The sequence below is a fragment of the Muntiacus reevesi genome, chromosome 2 (genome assembly GCF_963930625.1).
Source record: "Muntiacus reevesi chromosome 2, mMunRee1.1, whole genome shotgun sequence".
NCBI lineage: Eukaryota > Metazoa > Chordata > Mammalia > Artiodactyla > Cervidae > Muntiacus > Muntiacus reevesi.
This window is the reverse complement of record NC_089250.1, coordinates 123381723-123407700: the sequence shown is the minus strand read 5'-3', so window position 1 is coordinate 123407700 and position 25978 is coordinate 123381723. Positions and strand designations below refer to the sequence as shown.

General features: G+C 38.7%; 2 protein-coding genes across 2 annotated transcripts; both read right to left on the bottom strand.

The window, feature by feature from the left end:
- Nucleotides 1-1673: 1673 nt before the first annotated feature.
- On the bottom strand, nt 1674-2636 carry LOC136158197 (olfactory receptor 6C74-like). The gene has a single exon (XM_065919971.1). It carries the CDS (start codon nt 2634-2636, stop codon nt 1674-1676), a length of 963 nt encoding a protein of 320 aa, XP_065776043.1.
- Nucleotides 2637-12394: 9758 nt separating this feature from the next.
- Nucleotides 12395-13357, bottom strand: LOC136158196 (olfactory receptor 6C74-like). The gene has a single exon (XM_065919970.1). It carries the CDS (start codon nt 13355-13357, stop codon nt 12395-12397), a length of 963 nt encoding a protein of 320 aa, XP_065776042.1.
- Nucleotides 13358-25978: the final 12621 nt, after the last annotated feature.

Genomic DNA, 25978 nt, shown 5'->3' with positions numbered 1-25978 from the left:
AACAAACTAAAAGGAAGATATGCCCTCAAGTCAGACATACTAAAATTCCAGTGTAGATCATGCACATGCAGTATCAGATGTGACTGAACCTAATTTCCACTAGGGCCTATTGTCTTCTGATGGGAGTCACTTCCTCAGTGAACCTATAAATACAATAACTGACTCCATTTTAATCCACTTTTTAATTATTAATGCACTCATTTTCCTTTTAGAGTTTTCTAAGTATGAGTTCTATTAGTTTTTGCTACCTAAAATGTCAACCAGAATTTACCTTAACATGGAAGACATGTTAAGGGAAGCAGCTCCCACACCTTAAGGTCGCACTAAAGAGAAAATATGTCTTAGATGGGAAGAAAGCATTTGCTACTGGGATCATCTGCCTTTCAACAAATGGTTGAATCCAGAACTTGGCAATATCAGTTAGAGAAAAATAAGTGCACAGGTTGAAACTTGCTTACCTTAATTCACCTATCTCTCCTGTAATAGGGCAGGGGGCCACCCAGGATTGTAGACCAAATGTTCCCACCAGAGAATGCAGTTCCATGCATTTTCTTAGTTGTTCCCCTTTGATCTTCAGGTTTTGAAAAGTTTTTCCAACCATAGGAACTAGACTTATTTAGTAATTACATATGTCATTAACATTACCATTTTTTATTTCCTTTTCAGCCAGGGTAGATTTTAACCAAACATCCAGAATTATTATGCTAGGAAATCCCATAAAACACTCTCCCAGTTGCTGCTGTAAGTAATAAAGTTACGGAAATATGAAAAAAATGTGCTTTGTCTGTGTTTTAAGAATTTAAAGAAAATTTTATTAGCAATGTTTGCCAGAGCCAAAGATGATAAACTGAAGAGCTCATCTTAACCACCTGGAAATACACTGATTTGTTACTACAGTAGTATCAACAGACCCAGAGAAGAGCCAGTGAGTATATAGCAGATTCATTTACATAAACAAATTCAGTTAATGAAACAACATTAATTTATACTATGACTTTAAATAGTTTTCAGAAACAAATTTGTTTCTTAAAATTCAAACCTGAATATCTAATGGTAAAGAACAGTTCTATCTACTTTTCATAGGTATCAGAAAATTAAAGCATCAGAATGTATCATGAATATTTATTAAATCTGATTGGCAACACTTTAATTATTACCTTAAAGATATTGTATCTTATAATTTATGTAAAATAGTTGCTCCATAAATGTTGTTTTAATTGAATCTGTATAAGACCAATCAGTAGAAAATCAAGGAAGATATCAGTGCAACATGGAGAACAAATGAAATTTTCAAATAAAGGTACAAGCCTTCACAGGTGGCCCAGTGGGAAAGAATCTGCGTGCCAATGCAGGAGACTCGGGAGACACAGGTTTGATCCCTGGGTTGGGAAGCCATGGAGAAGGAAATGGCAACTTACTCCAGTATTCTTGCCCAGGAAATCCCAGGGACAGACAAGCCTGGTGGGCTACAGTCCACGGGGTCACAAACAGCATGACTGAGCGGCTGAGCACAGGCATAAGACTGAATTGCAAGATAAAGACAGGGCCCATCCGGCTGGAAAGTAGCACAAGCTAGCTCATCATGTGGACGGCTTCTCTAGGATAGACTTTGCCAATGGTGGGAAACTGACTAGAGGGTCAAGAGAATAAATTTAGCCTCCAAAGCTCTATTACTACAACCTCACCCTAGACAGTGTGTCCCTCAGAGCCTGGTGGACCTGCTTGTTCCTCAGAGTGTAGATGAGAGGGTTCAGCAGGGGGGTCACCACCGTGTTCACAAGGGCAGCCTCCCTGTTGGAGTCCAGCCTGTTCACCTGCTTTGGTTTCAGGTAAATAAACACACAGCTGCCGTACATCAGAGAGAGGACAATGAGGTGAGAGGAGCAGGTGGAGAAGGCTTTCTGTCGCTCCTTGGCTGATGGCAGTCGCAGGACTGTGACTACAATATTCCTGTATGCAATGATGGTTACAATGAGGGACAGCAGAATGACAAACGAAGTAACAAAAAACAAATAGATTTCAAAAGATCTGGTGTCAGAGCAAGAGAGATGAATTAAGGCAATAAGGTCACAGAAGAAATGAGAGATGATATTGGGGCCACAGAACAGTAACTGGGACACCTTGAGCACCAGACAAGTAATTAAGATGAAGGACAAAGAATAGCACAAGGAAATCAGGAGGAAACTAACCTTCAGGTTCATAATGTATGCATAGTGCAGAGGCTTGCAAATGGCCAGGTATCGATCCAATGACATCACAGCCATGAGAAAAAAAATTATTGCTCCAAGAAAAAAAGAGAAAAAGGCTTGTGTGAGGCAAGCAGAAAAGGAAATTGTTTGCCTTCCTGAAAGGAAGATGGACAGCAGTTTAGGAATAACTGTGGTGATGAAACAGCATTCACAGAAGGAGAAAGTGCTCAGTAAAACATACATTGGCGTCTGGAGGCGATGGTCAGCCCAGGTGATGATGATTATGACCATGTTTCCCACAATAGAGGCCAGGTATGCCAGCAGGTGCACCAGGAAGAGTAGGTTCCCCAAGTGTTGGATGGCAGGAAACACCTCCAGGATGAACTCCTGGATGCTTGTCTCATTTTTTACCTCCATGTTTACCTCTGATTCTCCGTTTTTCATCATTCTCTGCCTAATCTGTGAATCAGGAAATACTATCACTGAAGAATAAAGAATTTAAATGATAGCAACTTTAAAAAGACAAAAATAAAATAAAAAACAAAAACACTGCTTTCAGATATATTTGTGAATGAGGGATCATTTTATATTTTGAAAATATTTTGCAATAAGTGACAAACATTTTACTATTATAACATTATTATACTAATTATAGCAGTTATTTTTAAATTGTAAAATTAAAGATTTGTTTTTATTTTTTTATAATAATTTTTAATGTGTCACCTAACTTTTTTGGAAAATAATATCTGTGAATAATAGTCACCATGGAAAACAATACAAAACAAAATGACTGCAGACACATACACAACAAAGAGTTAAGAGTGAAGGCTGTCACAGTCATCAAGACAGTATGGTACTGACACAAAGACAGAAATATAGATCAATGGAACAGAATAGAAAGCCCAGAGATAAATCCGCACACCTATGGACACCTTATCTTTGACAAAGGAGGCAAGAATATACAATGGAAAAAAGACAACCTCTTTAACAAATGGTACTGGGAAAACTGGTCAACCACTTGTAAAAGAATGAAACTAGAACACTTTCTAACACCATACACAAAAACAAACCCAAAATGGATTAAAGATCTAAATGTGAGACCAAAAACTATAAAACTCCTAGAGGAGAACATAGGCAAAACACTCTCTGACATAAATCACAGCAGGATCCTCTATGACCCACCTCCCAGAATATTGGAAATAAGAGCAAAAAAATAAAATAAAAGCAAAAATAAACAAATGGGACCTAATGAAACTTAAAGGCTTTTGCAAAACAAAGGAAACTATAAGCAAGGTGAAAAGACAGCCTTCAGAATGGGAGAAAATAATAACAAATGAAGAAACAGACAAATGATTAATCTCAAAAATATACAAGCAACTCCTGCAGCTCAATGCCAGAAAAATCAATGACCCAATCAAAAAATGGGCCATAGATCTAAACAGACATTTCTCCAAAGAAGACATACAGATGGCTAACAAGCACATGAAAAGATGCTCAACATCACTCATTATCTCAGAAATGCAAATCAAAACCTCAATGAGGTACCATTACACGCCAGTCAGGATGGCTGCTATCCAAAAGTCTACAAGCAATAAATGCTGGAAAGGGTGTGGAGAAAAGGCAACCCTCTTACACTGCTGGTGGGAATGCAAACTAGTACAGTCACTATGGAAAACAGTGTGGAGATTCCTTAAAAATCTGGAAATAGAACTGCCATATGACCCAGCAATCCCACTTCTGGACATACACACTGAGGAAACCAGAACTTAAAGAGACAGTGTACCCCAATGTTCATCGCAGCACTGTTTATAATAGCCAGGACTTGGAAGCAACCTAGATGCCCATCAGCAGATGAATGGATAAGGAAGCTGTGGTACATATACACAATGGAATATTACTCAGCCATTAAAAAGAATTCATTTGAACCAGTTCTAATGAGATGGATGAATCTGGAGCCCATTATACAGAGTGAAGTAAGCCAGAAAGATAAAGACCAAAAAAGTATACTAACACATATATATGGAAATTAAAAGGATGGTAATGATAACCATATATACAAAACAGAAAAAGAGACACAGACACACAGAACAGACTTTGGGACTCTGTGGGAGAAGGTAAGGGTGGGATGTTCAGAGAGAATAGCATTGAAACAAGTATACTATCAAGGGTGAAACAGATCACCAGCCCAGGTTGGATGCATGAGACAGTGCTCAGGGCTGGTGCACTGGGAAGACCCAGAGGGATGGGATGGGGAGGGAGGCAGGAGTGGAGATCGAGATGGGGAACACATGTAAATCCATGGCTGATTCATGTCAATGTATGGCAAAAACCACTACAATATTGTTAAGTAATTAGCCTCCAACGAATAAAAATAAATGGAAATAAATAAATAATTAAATATGTGTCATAGGCTTAAAAAAAAAGAGTGAAGGCTGTCATCCTGCAGAAAATATTTTTCATGGGGTCACAGTGGTAATTTCTATGTTTCAGTGATGCCATGCAATGTAGAAAGCCTTCTAACTTTAACCCTTTGGTAATAGAAGGTGTGAAAGAGTTATTTTCTTACTACCAGGTTCCAAATCAGGTATTTTCCTGTAGTCTGTTCAGCCTGAGTTCTTTCTTCAAGACCTGAGTGTGCTAGTGGTAAAGAACCCATCTGCCAACGCAGGAGACGTAAGAGATGCAGGTTCGATTCCTGGGTCAAGAAGATTCCCTGAAGAAAGGCACAATAATCTACTCCAGTATTCTTGCCTGGAGAAGCCCATGGACAGAGGAGGCGAGGGAGGGGATGGGCTAGAGTCCGTAGGGTCACAAAGACTCAGACATGACTAAAGCAGCATTGCACACATCCACACACCAGCACTACCAGTGTGAGCAGCAAAGCTAGTATATTATAGTGACATAACCACACAGTCTGTGGGTTTAAGAGAAACCATACCTAAACTGGAGGCGGGGGGAAATGGTTTCATGACTTGGTTGTTCAAATTCAATGAATACACATTTAACAGGTGGATCAAATTCCCTCACACTATGCCAACCTAGCAGAATGGTAGCGCTTCATTCTGCCACCCAATTATTTCATAGATTACTCTTCAATCTTCCTTTCTCGGGGAATAATTTTTTACATTGGAAGTATTGGGTGTGTCATAAATAAACCTGTATTTCCATTGCAATCACTAGAGAACCATTCTGTTTTACTTTTTAAAAAAATTACCAATGCCTAACTAGAAGCCAAGTAAACCAAGTATATTGAAACAGTCTTTGGGGAAGGGATCTGGGCATCTCCTGCAAATCAGTGCTCTGGTAAATAAGAAATCATAATTTGATTGTATTTTATTTAATTCCTTTTGGCCAAACTATTACTTTGCCTATGTATGATCCACATTAGAAGCTTAAACATAATGAGGCTCTGGTTAAAACATCTGACCTTTTAGATTGCAAGTTAGTCCCATGGTCAAGTACTTACCATGAAGAAACAGTGTTTCTTTAACAATGTGCTTCTTTCTCTTCTTAAAACAAACCAGGATCTCTCTCCTAGGTTAACAGAAAGGGGGGGAAACACTTATTTGAGATACACATTTCATTGACCTAAAAAAAAAATTAATGGATACCTTATGTCCTAAATTAATATGAAATAGTTAAGGTTTAATTTTAAAATAGAAAATCTTCAAACTCCGGAGGATTAACGGGCATAGTTTTTTCCATGGCAATCTGACTGATAAATCCTGGACCATTAAGAAAACACAAGTTGCCCCAATCATGTACTAGCACTTTCTGTGTTGCCATTTGGAATACCTGGACATAATTATTACCATTCTACAGTGCATCATGAACAACAAATGTGGTTGGTTGTGTATCTATCCCAGAAGATAGTCAAAAAGAAGAGACAATAGAGGTCAATTCCCTTATTTAATGACCCTGTTATCAGTCACTTTCCCATCAACCAGTCACTCCAACTCATATAGGGAAGGATCACAGCAGTCATAAGCGAGAACACATTCAAATGCCCTTATGATATAATTATCACAGGCTTATTTATCATCACCAGTGAGGACGCATTGGGTCCAATGGATGCCTCTTTGGAGCTTTCAAATTCATTAGAAGAGGGTTTTTTTAATGGAATAAGAACTAAAATCACAACAGAGTCCCAGAGGACATTTAATTGCTTCATGTTTGGAAAGGGGAGATTCCAGGTGGCATATATCATAATTGCCCTTTCACTGCATATGGTAAAATGCTATCATTCTCAATAGGCTACACAGTCCTCTGTGAATGTCTTCAAAGGCAGATTTTGCACAACTGCCCTGTTGTTGTTTAGTCACTAAGTTGTGTCGACTTGTGCGACCCCATAGACTGTAGTCTGCCAGGTTCCTCTGTCCATGGGATTTCTGATGGATGAGAATACGGGAGTGGGTTGTCATTTTCTTCTCCAGGGGATCTTCCTGACCCAGGGAATTGTAAAATTTATCAAATAGAGTTACAAAACTTAAAAATCACAAATTACATGTATTAAGAAAGGCTTAAACAACAGAAACTCTTATTTACTTTTGAATTACTTTGCCTTTTTCTTTTTAACCTAATATTTTCTTTATTGAATTATTACTTCCATTCTATAAAATATGCAAAATTTAATTGTACAGATCAATAATTTGTGTATGTAACAGTCATGTAACCTCTACTGAAATCAAGTGATGACATTTTTCCATCTCATTTCATAAGTTAACTTTTTCCCTTTTTGAATCAATAACCCACACCAAAGAAATACACTGATTTCAATCATGAAAATTTACGTGTGCCAGTTTATTGAAAATCATAGAAATCCATCTTTCTGGCTTACTTCACTCTGTATAATGGGCTCCAGTGTCATCCATCTCATTAGAACTGATTCAAATGAATTCGTTTTAACCGCTGAGTAATATTCCATGCTGTATATGTACCACAGCTTCCTTATCCATTCATCTGCTGATGGGCATCTAGGTTGCTTCCATGTCCTGGCTATTATAAACAGTGCTGCGATGAAAATCATAGAAATCCAAAATAGCATCTATTCCTTTGTCTGTCTTTTTTCCTCAACATGTCTGTAAGAATTATCCATGCTGTTTCAGGTTAATGATTTACTCTGTTATGCTGTTTTGTAGTAGTCCATTGTATAGGTACCCCACATCTTCCCATTCCTCCACTGAAGGTCATTTCAGTGAAGGTCATTTGCATCCTTTCTAGTTCATGGCTACCATGAATAAAGCTGCTATGAATATTCTCGTAAAAGTCTTTTTGAAGATATAACATTTATTTCTCCTGAGTATATAACTTGGAGTAAAAGTATTGAATTAATTATAAGACAGGTCTTAACACTACAAAACTGTAAAACACTTTCCAAAACTGGCTTTAAGCTCTCAGCAGCAATGCATGAGAATTCAAGGTGCTCCACTTTCTCACCAACACTTAGTCTCTAAGTCTTTTAATTGGTACATTTCTGAAAATTCATTCAGCCTCTATGGAAAACAATATGGAGGTTCCTAAAAAAACTAAAAATAGAACTAACATAAGTTAGAGCAATTGACCTCTGATTATACACCCAAAGTAAATGAAAACAGAATATGGGAGACATATTGGCACTCCTATGCTTATTGCAGCATTATTCCAAATAGCCATCACATAGATTCAACCTAAATTTCTGCTCGGGATGAATTGGTAAGGAAGATGTGAAATATGTGTATATACATGCATATACAATGAAATATTATTCAATTACGGGAAAATGGAAATCCTATCATTTGTGCCAACATTGATGGACAAGCTTCGTGACATTATGCCAAGTCAGAGAAAGACAAATGCTGTATATTACTTACATGTAGAATCTAAAAAAGGTAAACTCACAAAATTAGAGTAAAAGAGTGGTTGCTGAGGGGTAGGGGAAAGAATGTAGGAGAGATTTTGTTTAAGGGCACAAACTTGCAACTAGTAGATAAATAAGTCTTGGAAATCTAACACATTGATTATAAAAGGCAATATTGCATTATAAATATCAAACTTGCTAAGAGATTATATCTCATTTTTTCTGACCAAAAAAAAGAAATGATCACATGACATGCTCAAGATCTTATTTCATGCTACAATGGTAATCATATTGCATTCATACATGTACATATCAACACGACCACATTAAGCATATATAATGTCAAGTATAGTTCAACTTTTAAAAACCGGAGACATTCTAGTAGTATTTCATTTTGATTTACATTTTTCTAATGACTACTTATGATGAACACTTTTTTTATATACTTGTGACAAATAGAAATCCTTTTTTGTGAAGTGCCTGTTAAAAAGCCTTGCTTGTTTTTAATTGTCAAGGCTTTTATTCATTTTATTTTGCCTTTTTACCCCCAAAGATTATCTATTCTACATATTTGTCATGACAGGACTGAGAATATTTTACCCCATTTGTGAATTGCTTTTTTTTAAACAAAAAAATCTTTAATTGTACAAGTTTGCCTGATTCTGCTCGTAATGCTACTTTCTGCCAAAGACTGAAAATTTTTTTCTAATACATCAACTTTTGATATCAGAAGGCAAAATGAAACATTTCAGCTTTGTGTGATTTTCAATATAGAAATTATATGAGTTTTTTTTTAAAGACAAATAAAGAGTATATCCAAAACAATGATAAAGGGAAAGAGCAATGAGAAATTCCAGGAGATTAAATCCTTGAAGATTAAAATGTTCAATTTTCTAGAGCAGCAGTTTCAAGTAGATCTTTATAGTTGTATGTTCCATGTGTACTCAGTTGCTCCCAGCTCTTTGCAACCCCATAGACTATAGCCTGCCAAGTTCTTCTATCCATAGGATTTCTCAGGCAATAATCCTGGAGTGGATTGCCAGTTCCTACTCCAGGGGATCTTTCTGACTCAGGGATGGAACCCACATCTCTAGCATCTCCTCCATGGGCAGGGGGACTTGTTACCACTGCACCACCTAGGAGCCTTAAAGTTGTACAGGAAGGTTTTAAGTTGCCAAGCAAAGTATTTTTTACAAAAACTCTTGCTAATTTCTAGTTTTTGTACATTTTTAATAGTGAATGTGAACTCTATAGGGCTTCCTAGGTGGCTGCAACGCAGAGGACACGGTTGGATCCCTAGGTCAGGAAGATCCCTTGGAGAAGGAAATGGCAACCCACTCCAGTATTCTTGCCTGGGAATTCCATGGACAGAGGAATTTGATGGGCTGCAGTCCATGGGGTTGCAAAGGGTCAGACACCACTTAGCCACTGAGCACTCACTCTAGAAAATCAGATATTAAAATTATTTTTAAACTAGTGGGTCTGAACTGTTTCCATTCCTTTCAAGTATGCTCTCTCCCCCAACCAGCACAAGCATTCATAACCTACTGTGGAGCTGCATCCTGAAGCAAGTGGGGCCAGAGCCGTTGCTACACTCAGGTTAGGGTGCATTCCAGGGTGACCGGGTAAAACAGGCCAGCCACACATGCAGTTGCAATCTGCTTTCTACACCCTGTTTTGTGTGTGTGCAAGCATGTGCTCACTCCTCATGAGTGAAGCCCAGCCTTCGCACACCACTTCTTTTAGTCTCACCAGTCCTCTTTCCACCCGGGGTACCCATCTTCACTGTGTCAGACCCCAGGGCAGCGACACTCCATGTAGCTTGAACTCCTAGCTCCACAGAGAGGTCCTCTGCCCTTGTAATCTCCCTTCTTCACTGAGTACCCTTCCAGAGGCACAGGTCCCCACCTGATGTCTAGCTTCCCTCCCAGTGAAACAACATGTGGCTCTATCTAACAGCCTTGATTCTGCAGCAGTCTTTCTGTCAGTCTCCAGCTGTTAGCAGTTTTCAGTGAGAATTGTTCTGCATGTACATGCATTTTTGACTGATTCCTGGAGAGAGGTAAAGTTTTGCATCCTCCTACTCTGCCATCTTGATCGTGTTCCCCACACTTCATTGTTGATTTTTTTCTCCTTTTTGATTTCTGTCATTATAAATATTTATGCAAAGATGTTGCATTTCAAAGCAAACACAAGGTTCATAAGAAAACATTTAATTGTACCTTTTCTCACATAGTGCTACGTGGTATTTTGTACACTCTAGGGTAATTATGACTAATTTTCTTTTAAGGTGTTACAAGGACAATATAGATTTGGGAGGGCATATATTACACAATTTTCATTACAGTTCATGCAATTCATTCATTGGTAATTTGACACTTTTATGTTTTCTACAACAACCAGTGCACTTCCTCAGACACATATACATTTAGCATCTACCCAACTGAATTCTAAGGGTTGAATTTCCAAAATATACAAATAGCTCATACAGCTCAATATCGAAAAGACAGACCACCTAATCAATAATTTGGCAGAAGACCTAAGATTTCTCCAAAAAAGTCATCCAGACAGCTAACAGGCACACGAAAAGATGCTCAACATCACTTATTAAAAGACAAATACACATCAAAACTGCAATAAGGTAGAACCAGTCAGAATGGCCATCATCAAAAGTCTACAAATCTTTGAGATTGGGTTCCCAAGTGCCTGAAACGGGAAACAGGTAGATAGTTAGACATGAACAGGGTATCAAAGGGGGCCAAAGAATTGGCATAAAAATAAAGAGGGGGAAGAATGTGGTGAGCCAACAGCAAAAGAGCAGATAAAACCAAGGAGGGTCCTGGAATGCAGGAACAGAAAAACCATCCCTTATCGTCCTTCCATCCCCATTTTGCAACTATCAATGAAAGAGTATAAACTGTCTCCCCTCCTACCCTATAAGGAGAAGGTATTTGCCCAACTCTTCCCCCACCCAGTATACATGCCTCATCCATTTAGCAAATGACCTGCAAGACCCCTATCCCACTCCTTGCACCCTGGGTATAAAATTGGGCTAAGTTCCCCTGTTCAACGTCGGTTTTCCCTTGAGCTGCTGCTGTTCTTACCGTGTCTCCCACTTAAATAAACGCTTTTTCCCTCTCAAAAAATATTCTACAAATAATACATGCTAGAGAGAGTGTGGAGAAAAGGAATCCTCCTACACTGTTGTTGAGAATGCAAACCGGTAAAGCCACTATAGAGAACAGTATAGAGGTTCCTCAAAAAACTAAAAATAAAGTTGCCATATAATCCATCAATCCCATCCCCAGGCATATAACTGGAAAAGACAAAAATTCTAATTTGAAAACATACATGCACCCCAAAATTCGCAGCAGTACTCTCTGCAATAGCGAAGAAATGGAAGAAATCTACGTGTCTATCAATAGATAAACAAATAAAGAAAATATGGTGTATGTGTGTGTGATGAAATATTATTCAGCCGTAAAAAGATTGAAATAATGCTATTTGTAGCAATGTGGATGGACCTACTTCAAACTAAATGAATTAAGTCAGACAGAGAAAAACAAATACCTATAATATCACTTAAGTATGGAAACATAAAAAATTATACAAACGAACTTATTTACAAAACAGAAACAGACTCACAGGCATAGAAAACAAACTTATGACTGCATTTAATTTATGAACAGTGAGGGAATTAGGAGTTTAGGATTAACAGACTTATACTACTATATATAAAATAGATAAACAACAAGGTCCAACTTTATGGTGAAAGTAACTATATTCAGTAACTTCTAATAACCTATAATCAGTCCTGAATATTCATTGGAAAAACTGAGGCTGAAGCTGAAGTTCCAAAACTTTGCCACCTGATAGGAAGAATGAATTCATTGGAAAAGATCCTGATACTGGAAAAGACTGAAGGCAGGAGGAGAAGGGGATGGCAGAGGATGAAATGGTTGGATGGCATCACCGACTCAATGGACATGAGTTTGAGCAAGCTCTGGGAATTGGTGATGGACAGGGAAGTCTGGCATGCTGCAATTCATGGGGTCACAATGAGTCACACACGACTAAGTGAATGAACTGAACTGAACTGAACCTATAATGGAAAAGAATCTGAATATATACATGTCTGAATCACTTTGGTGTACACCAGAAACTGACACAACATTGTGATTCAACCATACTTCACTTAAAGCAAAGAGCAACTAGTCAACATTTTTCCAAATAGACATACAAATAAATAGTCAGTATATGAAAATGTGCTCAGAATCAGTAATGGAAATAATTCAAACATCATTAAGAGAAATGCAAATCAGAACCACAGTGAGCTGTCACCTCACACTTCCAAGACAGTGTGACTTCTTTATCTTGATGTTTTCATTCTGCACACGGTCTCCCTCAGAGCCTGGTGGACCTGCTTGTTCCGTAGAGTGTAGATGACAGGGTTCAACAGGGGGGTCACAACCATGTTCACAAGGGCAGCCTCCTTGTTGGAGTCCAGCCTGTTCACCTGCTTTGGTTTCACGTATATAAAGGCACTGCTGCCATACATCAGAGAGAGGACAATTAGGTGAGAGGAGCAGGTGGAGAAAGCTTTCTGTCGCTCTTTGGCTGATGGGAGTCCAATGATTGTGATTACTATGTGGCTGTATGCAGTGATGGTTATGATGAGGGATGCCAAAAGGACACACAAAGCAAGGACAAAGAGCAAAGTCTCAACAGACCTGGTGTCAGAGCAGGAGAGATGGATCAGGGGGCCAAGGTCACAGAAGAAGTGATGTATGACATGGGGTCCACAGAAGGATAACTGGGACACCTTCACCACAAGACCAGACATAACAGTGAACCCCAAAGCACAGCAGGCTGTGACCAGGAGACAGCAAGTCCTCAGATTCATGATGGTTGTGTAATGAAGAGGCTTGCAAATGGCCAGGTACCGATCCAAAGACATGACTGCTATGAGGAGGAACCCTGCTGCTCCCAGAAATACAAAAACAAAGGCTTGTATGAAACAGGCAACAAAGGAAATCGTTTGCTTGCCTAAAAGAAAGATGACCAACAACTTAGGAATAATAGCACTTATGAGACAAGACTCAGTGAGGGAGAAAATGCTGAGGAGAAAGTACATAGGTGTCTGTAACCTGGAGTCAGCACAGGTGATGGCGACTATGACCACATTACCTGCAATGGACCCCAGGTATGCCAGCAGGTGCACCAGGAAGAGGATTTTGCCCAGGTGCTGGACAGCAGGAAAGCCCTCCAAGGTGAATTCTTGGACACTTGTCCCATTCTTCATTTCCAGAGGCTTTTTCCCCCACAGTATCATCACCTGCTGCTCTTAATCTAGAATGAAGATATTACAACAAGCAAAAAGAGTCTTAGGGGAGCATGAGATCAAGTTACCTGACTCCTCCAGAAGGTAGCTGGCCTGATAGCAAACTCTTGCAGTGAGTTGGCTCTTGAACTAGTAGGGCTAGAGTTCAATACTATGTCAACACTGAGTTCTAATCCTGGAGACATGGGTCATCTTTGAAAAGTTAGTTACATTTCCTAAATTTCACCTTCATCTTCTGTAAAATGAAGATGTAAGGATCTATTTGTTCATGTTCCTGTGAGGATGAAGTAAAATAAGCATGTAACTCACTTGACATGTCATGTCAGTGTCTTCTTTGTGTTCCTCAAAGTCTAATTATAATAATAGGGTCATTAATATACTCTTAAATACAGCATTACTAGTAGACAGAGTTACTTACATTTGCACATTTATAAAATAAATCATTGTGTTTTGAACAGTGATATTATTAATATTCCTTTTGAATATCCATTTGAAAATATACAATAAATTCTATGGGCCAAATCATCACCATCGCCACCATTATTTATGAGGACTTTATGAATGTCTGTTACTTTGCTATTCATCAAGATTCAGTCTTTCTACTAGTCTCCATGATAATGAAGAGTGTTAGCTAGGTAATCCCAAACCCTTCTCCAAAAGGAGACAATGAGGCTTGAAGAAATTCCAGAGAAGTTAAGTCACATAGCTGAGACTGCAGTTAGATCTGCAAGTAGCCAAAGCTCCTGTTAGTTCCAAATGCTGTGACAAAATGTCTTTCAATAGGAAGAAATACATTGTTATTATCTCTCAGACTTAAGTGAAACTTCAGCTTTATTTCTTTCTACCCTTCTGTTAACATCTTTTCATGGGATGTGCTATGCTTAATCGCTCACTCATGTCCGACTCGTGATCCCATGACTGCAGCCCCTCAGGCTCCTTTGTCCATGGGATTCTCCAGCCAAGAATACTGGAGTGGGTTGCCATGCCCTCCTCCAGGGGATCTTCCCAATCCAGGGATCGAACCCAGGTCTCTCGCATTGCAGGCAGATTCTTTACTGTCCAAACCACCAGGGAAGCCTTTTTCATGAAATACAGATCTGTGATACAATACTGGTCTTAAAGATCATCTCCTTTAGCACAACCATTTTACAGAAGACACTGGAGACCAGAGACAGGGATTCCTCAACAGCATAATACAAGTTATAAATCCAGGAATTACTCCAACCTTCTGAGACTCCATGCTCGCAGGTAAGAGATATGGGGAATGACAGTAGTTCATAAGTTTAGCCAAATAGCAACACAGTATTCTAGAACTTGGTACTTGCCTCCTACTCACTCTTACACTGAAGCTCAATGTACATTCTTCTCTTCAGTCCTCTTAATAAAACACTTTTCCTAAGATAATAGTGTTTGACTCTAGCATCTCAATACTAAACTGAAGGTCTGCAGTGTGGAGTGTGTGTGTGTGTGTGACTAACCTGCGTTGGGCCAAGTTCTCTGAAGTGATGCTTATGCAACCAAACTGCTCACCTCAGAACGACACTCAAGGTGTCTCTGCTTCTGTCCCAGTTACAGCAGTCCCTGTTACAGTTCACCGCTGTTCCTGACACAGGCATGCACAGGTGTTTTCATGGGGAACAGGGCATTCTCCTCCTGGAGTTATTCTCTTCCAAAAAATCAAGAGATCTCTCTGGGATAGGAAAAAGGATTGAAAAGGAAACACATTGGTCACAACCTGTTATCTTCAAATGGGGTGACTATACATCTCATGCTCCCAGTGTTTCTGGTTGACAGAGCCCTGATTCCAGAGGCAGAATTTTTCATACCACAAAGGTTCTTCTCAACTTTGGTCTCAGAAACCCCAGAAAAGAGCAGACAGAATAAAGCAATCACAGTCCACTGGCCCCATCCTTGGTGAAAATTTGGTTCTGGGACTACTTAAGGTTCTGATGAAAGTTCAGACTCCCCAGTTGGTAATAGCCTAGCCTAACATGCAAAATTGTTGTCCACTTGCTATACCAACTAATAGGAACAGACAGTTTCTTCTGAGTTCAGCCCTGAGAGCTGCTGAGATGAGTCTTCTTCTACTGAAGCACACCATTGTGGTAATCCATCTGCTCCTAGACACATACTGCTCTATGCTCCTCCATCATATGCTCACCTTTCCACGTGGAGAAGCATCCTTGTCCCACTGTATTGCAGCCACATGCTTCTAACATGCACATCTGAGGCCTCTGTAATAGTTTTCCCAGATGACAGCGTTTAGTCACCAAACAGGATGTACCCAGCCAATGAGCAGAGAGTGCAGGCTTCCAGACTGCATGAGGAATTGAAAGGACATAGACAGAAAGCAAAGACAGGACTGAGGGAAGCTAATTGATCACTGTTGAAAACAAGCGTCACTAGCACACCTTTATATTTCTCTTCCCATTGTCTGCATTGTGATTGGCTCCCAGATGTCCGTGTTGTTTTCTGCTAAGGTCTGTCCAAGAAATTATATGATGATTTCCCAAGGGATCCTAAAATCCCAATTGGAATGTCTCTACCTGTTTGAGGTAAAAGTCCAGGTTAAAATTGTCTATATGGGTTGTGTGCACTGAAGCCAGAGCACTGGGGTTTAAGAATAAAGTATATCATGCAGAAGGGATGGATCACATGCTCGATATTGTCAGGCTTTGGGGAAGACACAGGATTCTGAGGAAGGAGATGAAAAGCCACCATCCTCACTCAATCATTTTTCGTGTCTCCACCAACATTATGATTCTTTTCATCAGATATTTATGTCTGGAGAATATTTTTGTTGCCTTCTTCAATCTCTTTGAAAAAGGAGAAAGAAAAATTTCTTCCTCCTCAGGGCAGAAAAGGGAATGTTAGGTGGTTTCTTTAACATACTCACATGGCCAGCCACTCTCTTTTCAAATGAAAGCTGTAAACTGGATGCCAGACTTCTTCAAAACACAAGGAAGTTTGAGACATGACTCCCAGTGAGGAGAAGCTGTTGCCATAGCAACCACCCTTTGGAAACCTGCTTCTCCTCCTGGGGTGTCTCAGCTGGGCTGCTGACACAGGAGTTACCCACTTTTCTTTGGCCTCTAGCTCCCCACTGAGAACCAGGTGGCTAACCACCCAGAGTCTATTTTCTGGCAACACTGGGGCATACAGTAGCTGTCTGGAGATCTGTCTGAATATCTCCTCGCTAATCTTCAAAGTCAAGGCAAATTTCATAGAAATTTTCGGGAGCTTTTATGTGTGCCCCACCTTCCCCAGTGGCTCAGTTGGTAAAGAAGTTGCCTGTCAATATGAGAGACCTGGGTCTGATCTCTGGGTCAGGAAGATTCCCTGGAGAAGGAAATGTAAACCCACACTAGGATTCTTAAGGGGAGAATCCCATGTACAGAGGAGCCTGGAGGGTTACAGTCCAAACGCTTGCAAAGAGTCGGACATGACAGAGCAATTAAGCACACATATGTTATCTCTTATATGTGGACTCAAAATGAAACAGCCTCATGAATATAAGACAAACAAACCAAAAAAAAAAAAAAAGACTCACAGATATAGAAAACAAACTAGTAGTTTCCAGTGGAGAGAGGGAAGTGGGGAGCGGCAAGACAGGGGTTGAGGACAAGAGGCACACACTACTATATATAAAATAAATAAGCCTCAGTGATGCATTGTACAACAAGGAAAATATAGCCAAAATAACTATAAATGGAGTAGAATATTTAAAAATGTGACCCACTAGGACTTCCTTGGTGTTCCAGTGGTTAAGAATCCTCTTGCCAATACAGGGGCACAGGTTAGATCCCGGGACTTGGGAGATCTCACATACCTTGGAGAACTAAGGCTGTGCGCTGAAAATACTGACGCCCACATGCCTAGAACCTCTGGTCTGCAGCAAGAGAAGCCACCACAATAAGAAACCCAAACACCACAATGCAGAGTAGCCCCCACCTGCCACAGCTAGAGATAGCCTGCACACAGCAAGGACGACCAGTATAGCCAAAAATAAAAATGAATAAACAAAATTAAAAGAAAATTACTTTTTTAAAAATGAAAATCACTGTGTTGTACCTCTGAAATTGTATACTATTGTATTCCAACTCTACTGTAATGAAAATAAATAAAAACTAAAATTAAAAAAGAACTTTAAATATTTTAATTCTGAAACCTTGTTTGACCCATTTAAAAGCTCTAAAAATTTTACTGTCTATGCCTTAAAATTTTCTATGTACAAAATTATGGCATCTGTGAATAAGATAATCTTTTTCCTCTTTTCCAATCTGAAGGTCTTTTATTTATTTTTGCTCTTGTAACAACCTCTAGGACAGTGTTAAATAGAGACATCCTCTTCTTTTTGATAGGAAGAAGTGTTCAGTCTTTCCTTGTCAAGGATACTATTATTCAGTGATTTTTAATATATACACTTCATCGGGTTGAGGAATTTCCCTTTTGTATTTAGCTTTCCAAATGTTTTTGTCACGATAAGTTTCAGTTCAGTTCAGTCTCTCAGTCGTGTCGACTCTGCGACCCCGTGGACTGCTGCACACCAGGCTTCCCTGTCCATCATGAACTCCTGGAGCTTGCTCAAACCTACGTCCATCGAGTCAGTGATGCCATCCAACCATCTCGTCCTCTGTCGTCCCCTTCTCCTCCTGTCTTCAATCTTTCCCAGCATCAGGGTCTTTTCCAAAGAGTCAGCTCTTCACATCAGGTGGCCAAAGTATCGGAGTTTCAGCTTCAGCAGCAGTCCTTCCAATGAATATTCAGGACTGATTTCCTTTAGGACTGACTGGCTTGATCTCCTTTAAGTCCAAGGGACACTCAAGAGTCCTCTCCAACACCACAGTTCAAAAGTATCAAATCTTCACTTTGTCAAATGGTTTTTCTGCATCTATTGTGATCATCATGTGTTTGATGTCCTTTGTTTTATTAATATGGTGTATACTCTTGATTTATATTTATATGTTAAAGTACCCTCACATTTATGGGATAAACTGCACTTGGTGATTGTATCTTATCCTTTGTAATATGTTCCTGATTTAGGTTTGTCAGCATTATCTTGGTTATTCTTATGCACCTCTTTTCATCAGAGAAATCCATGTGTAGTTTTGTTTTCTTTTCTTTTTTTTTTAGTTTTCTTTTCTTATGATACTTTCATTTAGTCTTTTTTTTTTTTTATTAGTTGGAGGCTAATTACTTCACAACATTTCAGTGGGTTTTGTCATACATTGATATGAATCAGCCATAGAGTTACACGTATTCCCCATCCCGATCCCCCCTCCCACCTCCCTCTCCACCCGATTCCTCTGGGTCTTCCCAGCCCACCAGGCCCAAGCACTTGACTCATGCATCCCACCTGGGCTGGTGATCTGTTTCACCATAGATAATATACACGCTGTTCTTTCAAATCATCCCACCCTCACCTTCTCTCACAGAGTTCAAAAGTCTGTTCTGTACATCTGTGTCTCTTTTTCTGTTTTGCATATAGAGTTATCATTACTATCTTTCTAAATTCTGTATATATGTGTTAGTATACTGTAATGGTCTTTATCTTTCTGGCTTACTTCACTCTGCATAATGGGCTCCAGTTTCATCCATCTCATTAGAACTGATTCAAATGAATTCTTTTTAACAGCTGAGTAATATTCCATGGTGTATATGTACCACAACTTCCTTATCCATTCGTCTGCTGATGGGCATCTAGGTTGCTTCCATGTCATGGCTATTATAAACAGTGCTGCGATGAACATTGGGGTGCACGTGTCTCTTTCAGATTTGGTTTCCTCAGTGTGTATGCCCAGAAGTGGGATTGCTGGGTCATATAGCAGTTCTACTTCCAGTTTTTTAAGGAATCTTCACATTGTTCTCCATAGTGGCTGTACTAGTTTGCATTCCCACCGGCAGTGTAAGAGGGTTCCCTTTTCTCCACACCCTCTCCAGCATTTATTGCTTGTGGACTTTTGGATAGCAGCCATCCTGACTGGCGTGTAATGGTACCTCATTGTGGTTTTGATTTGCATTTCTGTGATAATGAGTGATGTTGAGCATCTTTTCATGTGTTTGTTAGCCATCTGTATGTCTTCTTTGGAGAAATGTCTGTTTAGTTCTTTGGCCCATTTTTTGATTGGGTCATTTATTTTTCTGGAATTGAGCTGCAGGAGTTGCTTGTATATTTTTGAGATTAATCCTTTGTCTGTTTCCTCATTTGCTATTATTTTCTCCCACTCTGAGGACTGTCTTTTCACCTTACTTATAGTTTCCTTTGTTGTGCAAAAGCTTTTAAGTTTCATTAGGTCCCATTTTTTTATTTTGGCTTTTATTTCCAATATTCTGGGAGGTGTGTCATAGAAGATCTTGCTGTGATTTATGTCGGAGAGGGTTTTGCCTATGTTCTCCTCTAGGAGTTTTATAGTTTCTGGTCTTACATTTACATCTTTAATCCATTTTGAGTTTATTTTTGTGTATGATGTTAGAAAGTGTTCTAGTTTCATTATTTTACAAGTGGTTGACCAGTTTTCCCAGCACCACTTTTTAAAGAGGTTGTCTTTTTTCCATTGTATATCCTTGCCTCCTTTGTCAAAGATAAGGTGTCCATAGGGTCGTGGATTTATATCTGGGCTTTCTATTCTGTTCCATTGATCTATATTTCTGTCTTTGTGCCAGTACCATACTGTCTTGATGACTGTGGCTTTGTAGTAGAGTTTGAAGTCAGGCAGGTTGATTCCTCCAGTTCCATTTTTGTTTCTCAAGATTACTTTGGCTATTTGAGGTTTTTTGTATTTCCATACAAATTGTGAAATTATTTGTTCTAGTTCTGTGAAAAATACTTAACAAAATTCTAGCAAACAGAATCGAACAACATATTAAAAAAATCATACACCAGGACCAAGTGGGCTTTATCCCAGGAATGCAAGGATTCTTTAATATTCGCAAATCAATCAACATAATACACCACATTAACAAATTGAAAGATAAAAACCATATGATTATCTCAATAGATGCAGAGAAAGCCTTTGACAAAATTCAACACTCATTTATGATTAAAACTCTCCAGAAAGCAGGAATAGAAGGAACATACCTCAACATAATAAAAGCTATATATGACAAACCCACAGCAAGCATCACCCTCAATGGTGAAAAATTGAGAGCATTTCTCCTGAAATCAGGAACAAGACAAGGATGCCCACTCTCACCACTGCTATTCAACATAGTGTTGGAAGTTTTGGCCACAGCAATCAGAGCAGAAAAAGAAATAAAAGTAATCCAGATAGGAAAAGAAGAAGTGAAACTCTCGCTGTTTGCAGATGACATGATCCTCTACATAGAAAACCCTAAAAAGTCTGCCAGAAAATTACTAGAGCTAATCAATGAATATAGTAAAGTTGCGGGATATAAAATTAACACACAGAAATCCCTTGCATTCCTATATATTAACAATGAAAAAACAGAAAGAGAAATTAAGGAAACAATACCATTCACCATTGCAACAAAAAGAATAAAATACTTAGGAGTATATCTACCTAAAGAAACAAAAGACCTATACATAGAAAACTATAAAACACTGATGAAAGAAATCAAAGAGGACACAAATAGATGGAGAAACATACCGTGTTCAGGGATTGGAAGAATCAATATTGTCAAAATGGCTATTCTACCCAGAGCAATCTATGGATTCAATGCAATCCCTATCATTTAGTTTTGATATTAGGGTAATACTGATCTCATGGAAAGAGCAGAAAAGTGAACATTTCACTTATATTTTTAGAAGTTTGTGAATAATTGGAGCTTATTCTTCTTTAAATGTTTCACAAAAATCATTAGTAAAGACATCTCTTCCTGAGCTTATTTGTGGGAAGTTTCTAACAGGTTTTTCAATTGTTATTTACTTATTTGTATTTATTCTTTCTTCTTGAGTTACTTTGTGATTTCCCATAATTTTTTTTTTCAAATCATTGATATCTCTGATTCTCATCCCTCTCTTGGACCGAGGCAAAAATTGAAAAACTTCTCTTCTTTTTCTGTTGAAAGTCTTTCTTAGTATCATGGAAATTGCTGCTCTTTAGGGCTTAGTTAGAGAAGGACATGGCAACCCACTCCAGGGCTCTTGTCTGGGGAATCCCATGGACAGAGGAGCCTGGCGAGCTACAGTCCATGGGGTCGCAGAGAGTCGGACACGACTGAGTGACCTAAGCACAGGGTTTTGCTGTCTAAACAAGTCACCTGATGTGGCCAAACTCATTGCCCAACCGATTTGTTTCACGCAACGCTGGTTTTAGTTAATAACACCATTAGTTGATCAATCAAATTGAAGTCACATACTCAGCTAGATGTATTTCACAGAACTTGAACTTTGTTCTGCTTTTTTTTCTCTCTAAAATAATAAAATGTCATTTTGAACTGATGAAGTGGAAATTTTTTAACTGGAGAGGTTTCTATCTTTGTTTCAACTTAAAATTCTATATTCAGATAACAGCCTCAAAGATCCCAGAATAACAAATACCTGTGTTTTTGTGAACTTGGGGCTTTCTAACACATGAGGATGCCAAAGTTTTATTACTGTGAAAGTCTTGGCTAACAGGGCTCATACACAGAAAACACAGTTTAAACTCATCATACTCATGACTTAAAGTTACTGATAGAACTCCTGAACATATTCCTTCTGACCTATTCTGGTCCATATGGGCTGGGTCAAAGCAAACCAGTCTTAGGGAAGGAGACTGTGAGTCCCCAACCAACACAGCACCTCATAATCAGGAGGGAACCCCCAACTCTCAATTTCTTCTAAGAAGTAAAGTGTCACTTCCTGCAGTTCTTTCCCCTGGGTCAGTAGTGTGTAGTAGGCAAATATACTAGCTCTCAGTTTCTCCCTAGATATAGAAGGAATTTCTTTTTCTTTGGGATGGCTTTGGTCATTGACTCCTGCACAATGTTATGGACCTCTGTCCATAGTTCTTCAAGCACCCTGTCTACCAGATATAATCCCTTGAATCTATTTATCACATCCATTGTAAAATCATAAGGAATTTGATTTAGGTCATACCTGAATGGCCAAGAAGTTTTCCCTACTTTCTTCAATTTGATCCTGAATTTTGCAATAAGGAGCTGATCATCTGACCCACAGCCAGCTACAGATCTGGTTTTTACTGACTGAACAGAGCTTCTCCATCTTTAGCTGCAAAGAATATAATCAATCTGAATATAATATAAAGAATATAATCAACTGGTATGGACCTATGAAAGACAGAAGAGATTAAGAAGAGATGGAAAGAATAAAGAGAAGAACTATACAAAACAGATCTTAATGACTGGGATAACCATGATGGTATGATGAGTCATTAGAGCCAGACATCCTGGAACGTGAAGTCAAGTGGACCTTAGGAAGTATTGCTACAAACAAAGCTAGTGGAGGTGATGGAATTCCAGCTGAGCTATTTCAAATCCTAAAAGATGATGCTGTGAAAGTGCTGCACTCAATATGCCAGCAAATTTGGAAAACTCAGCAGTGATCAGATGACTGGAAAAGGTCAGGTTTTATTCCAATCCCAAAGAAGAGCAGTGCAAAAGAACGATCAAATTTCCAGACAATTGTGCTCATTTCACATGCAAGCAAGGTTATACTCAAAATCCTTCAAGCTAGGCTTTGGTAGTACATGAATGGAGAACTTCCAGATGTACAAGCTGGCTTTAGAAAAGTTAAAGGAACCAGAGATCAAATTGCCAACATTTGTTGGATCATAGAGAAAGCAAGGGAATTCCAGAAAAACATCTACTTCTGCTTCTAGATTACGCTAAAGCCTTTGACTCTGTGGATCACAACAAACTGTGAAAAATTCTTACAGTGATGGGAATACCAGACCACCTTAGCTGTCTCCAGACAAACCTGTATGCAGGTTAAGAAGCAATAGTTAGAACCAGACATGGAACAATGGACTGTAACAAGATTGGGAAAGGAATATGAACAAGGCTGTTTATCATTGCCCTGTTTATTTACTTAATATGCAGAGTATATCATGTAAAATGTCAGGTTTGATGAATCACAAGCTGCAATCAAGATTGCTGGAAGAAATATCAACAACCTCAGATGTGCAGATAATGCCACTCTAATGGCAGAAAGTGAAGAGGCACTAAAGAACCTCTTGATGAGGATGAAAGAGAAGAGTGAAAAACTTGGCTTAAAAGACAATATTAAAAATGCTAAGATCATGGCAATGTGGTTCCATCACTTCATGGCAAATAGAAGTGGAAAATATAGAAGTAGTGACAGATTTTATTTTGGGGGGCTCCAAAATGACTGCAGACAGTGACTACAGTAATGAAATTCAAAGACACATGCTCCTTGGAAGGAAAGCTATGACAAACATAAACAGCATGTTAAAAAGCAAAGACCACTTTACTGACAAAGGTCTGTATATTCAAAGCCATGGTTTTCCCAGCAATCATGTATGGATGTGACATTTGGCCCATGAAGAAGGCTGAGCACTGAAGAACTGATGCTTTTGAATTATAGTGTTGAAGAAGACTCTTGAGAGCCTTGGACTGCAAGGACTGCAACCAATCCTAAAGGAAATCAACCCAGAATATTCACTGGAAAGACTGATGCTAAAGCTGATGCTCCAATCCTTTGGCCACCTGATGCAATGAGACAACTCATTGGAAAAGACCCTGATGCTGAAAAAGGTTGAAGGGAAAAGGAGAAGAGGGCAACAGAGGAGCAGATGGTTAGAGAGCATCACTGAGGCAATGGCAATGAGTTTGAGCAAACTCTGGGAGACAGTGAAGGAAACGGAAGCCTAGTGTGCTGCAGTCCATGGAGTTGCAGAGTAAGACACAGCTTATCAACTGAACAACTACAAATACAAGAAATTAGACAACATTTCCAGCACCCCAACTTTTCCAGTTGATACATGAGGGTTTGGCTTCTGTCGGGGCTGAGATACTAGAGCTTGACAAAACTTAGTCTCTTGATACACACTAACAGCAAAGACAGTGGCTCGTATGAGCACAAGGTTTGGCTCATTTTGGTTGACTGGTGCTGTCCATCTCCTGCATTAGCCTGGACTAGGACTCCAGGACTCCAGGCTGTGAAGATTGGCTCTTTTATCTAATACACAAAACCAAAACAGAGGACTCTCAGACTTCCCAAATTTTGTCAGGTTCAAAAATTATTCATTTAATTTCTATTTTGGAAAGGAGAGAGACAAAGGCAGAGATGTCCTTAGGAAACCATAATTCCTAGGATAACTTATTATTAAATCACTCCCAAACATAAAAATCTATCACCGAGTACCATCAACAATGTAAAATTCTTCCTATTAAGATTATCTCTTAAATTACAAGCAATTTTCAATCAAGCTAAAAGGGAAATACACTCATACCAGACATAGTAAATATCAAATGCACGTTATGCACATGCAGTTGTTAGATGTGACAGGACCTATGTCCCATTAGGGCCAATTATCTTCAGGTGGGAGCCACTTCCTCAATGAACCTTCAAACACAGTAAATGAGTTCATTTTGATCCCCTTTTTTTATTTTTCATGCACTCATTTTACTTTCATATTTTTCTAATTATAAGTTCAATTAGTTTTTGCTCCATAAAATGTCAACCACATTTAGCTTAACATGGAGGACACTGGCAACTCCGACACCTAAGATCACACTAAGGTGAAAATACCTCTTAGATGGGAGGAAGGAATTTGCTACTGGGATCACCTAACTTTGAGCAAATTTGTTGGTTCCAGGACCTGGCAACATCAATTACAGGGGGGAAAAAAAAACTACAAATTTTAGAGTTTTATAGTTTGTTTATATTTCAAGAAATAATTAATAAAGAAAACTTTATTGAAAACATTTGATACATCTGGAAGATGATACACTGAAAGAGCCCATATAAACATCTGGAGTTCCACTGAGCTGTTTGTACAGAAAAACCAATAGACCCAAGGAAGAACTAGTGAGAATAAAACTGATTCATTCACATAAGTAGATTCAAATAGTGAAACACCATTAAGTTGTACTATGACTTTATATAATTTTCAGAAATAATTTGTTTCTGGAATTTCACACATTAAATATCAAATGGTAAAGAAGGGTTTCTATTTATTTTTTCTGAAGTATCATAAACATCAAGCCTAAAAATGCATCATGGTCAAAAATTATAAAATCTGGCAACATTTTCAATTTTACATTAATGACTTTGTATATTATGACTTTTATAGAATAGTTGGCTCCATAAATATTATTTGAATTTAATTTACTTAAATTTACTTAATTTACTTAATTTGAATTTAATTTACTTAAGACTTATAAAAATAAGTAGAAAAGGAAGATAGCTTTAGCAGAATATAGAGAACAAATGAAATTTCGAATTTAATTTACTTAAGACTTATAAAAATAAGTAGAAAAGTTAAGGAAGATAGCTTTAGCAGAATATAAAGAACAAATGAAATTTCCAACTAGAAGAAGGAACTGAATTGCCAAATAAGACACTACCCATCCAGCTAAAAGTAGCACAAGCTAGATTGCCATACGGAGAGCTTCTCAAGAATAGATTTTGCCAATGGTGGGAACTTGACCTAGAGGATCAAGCCCATCCGCTTAGCCTCCAAAGCT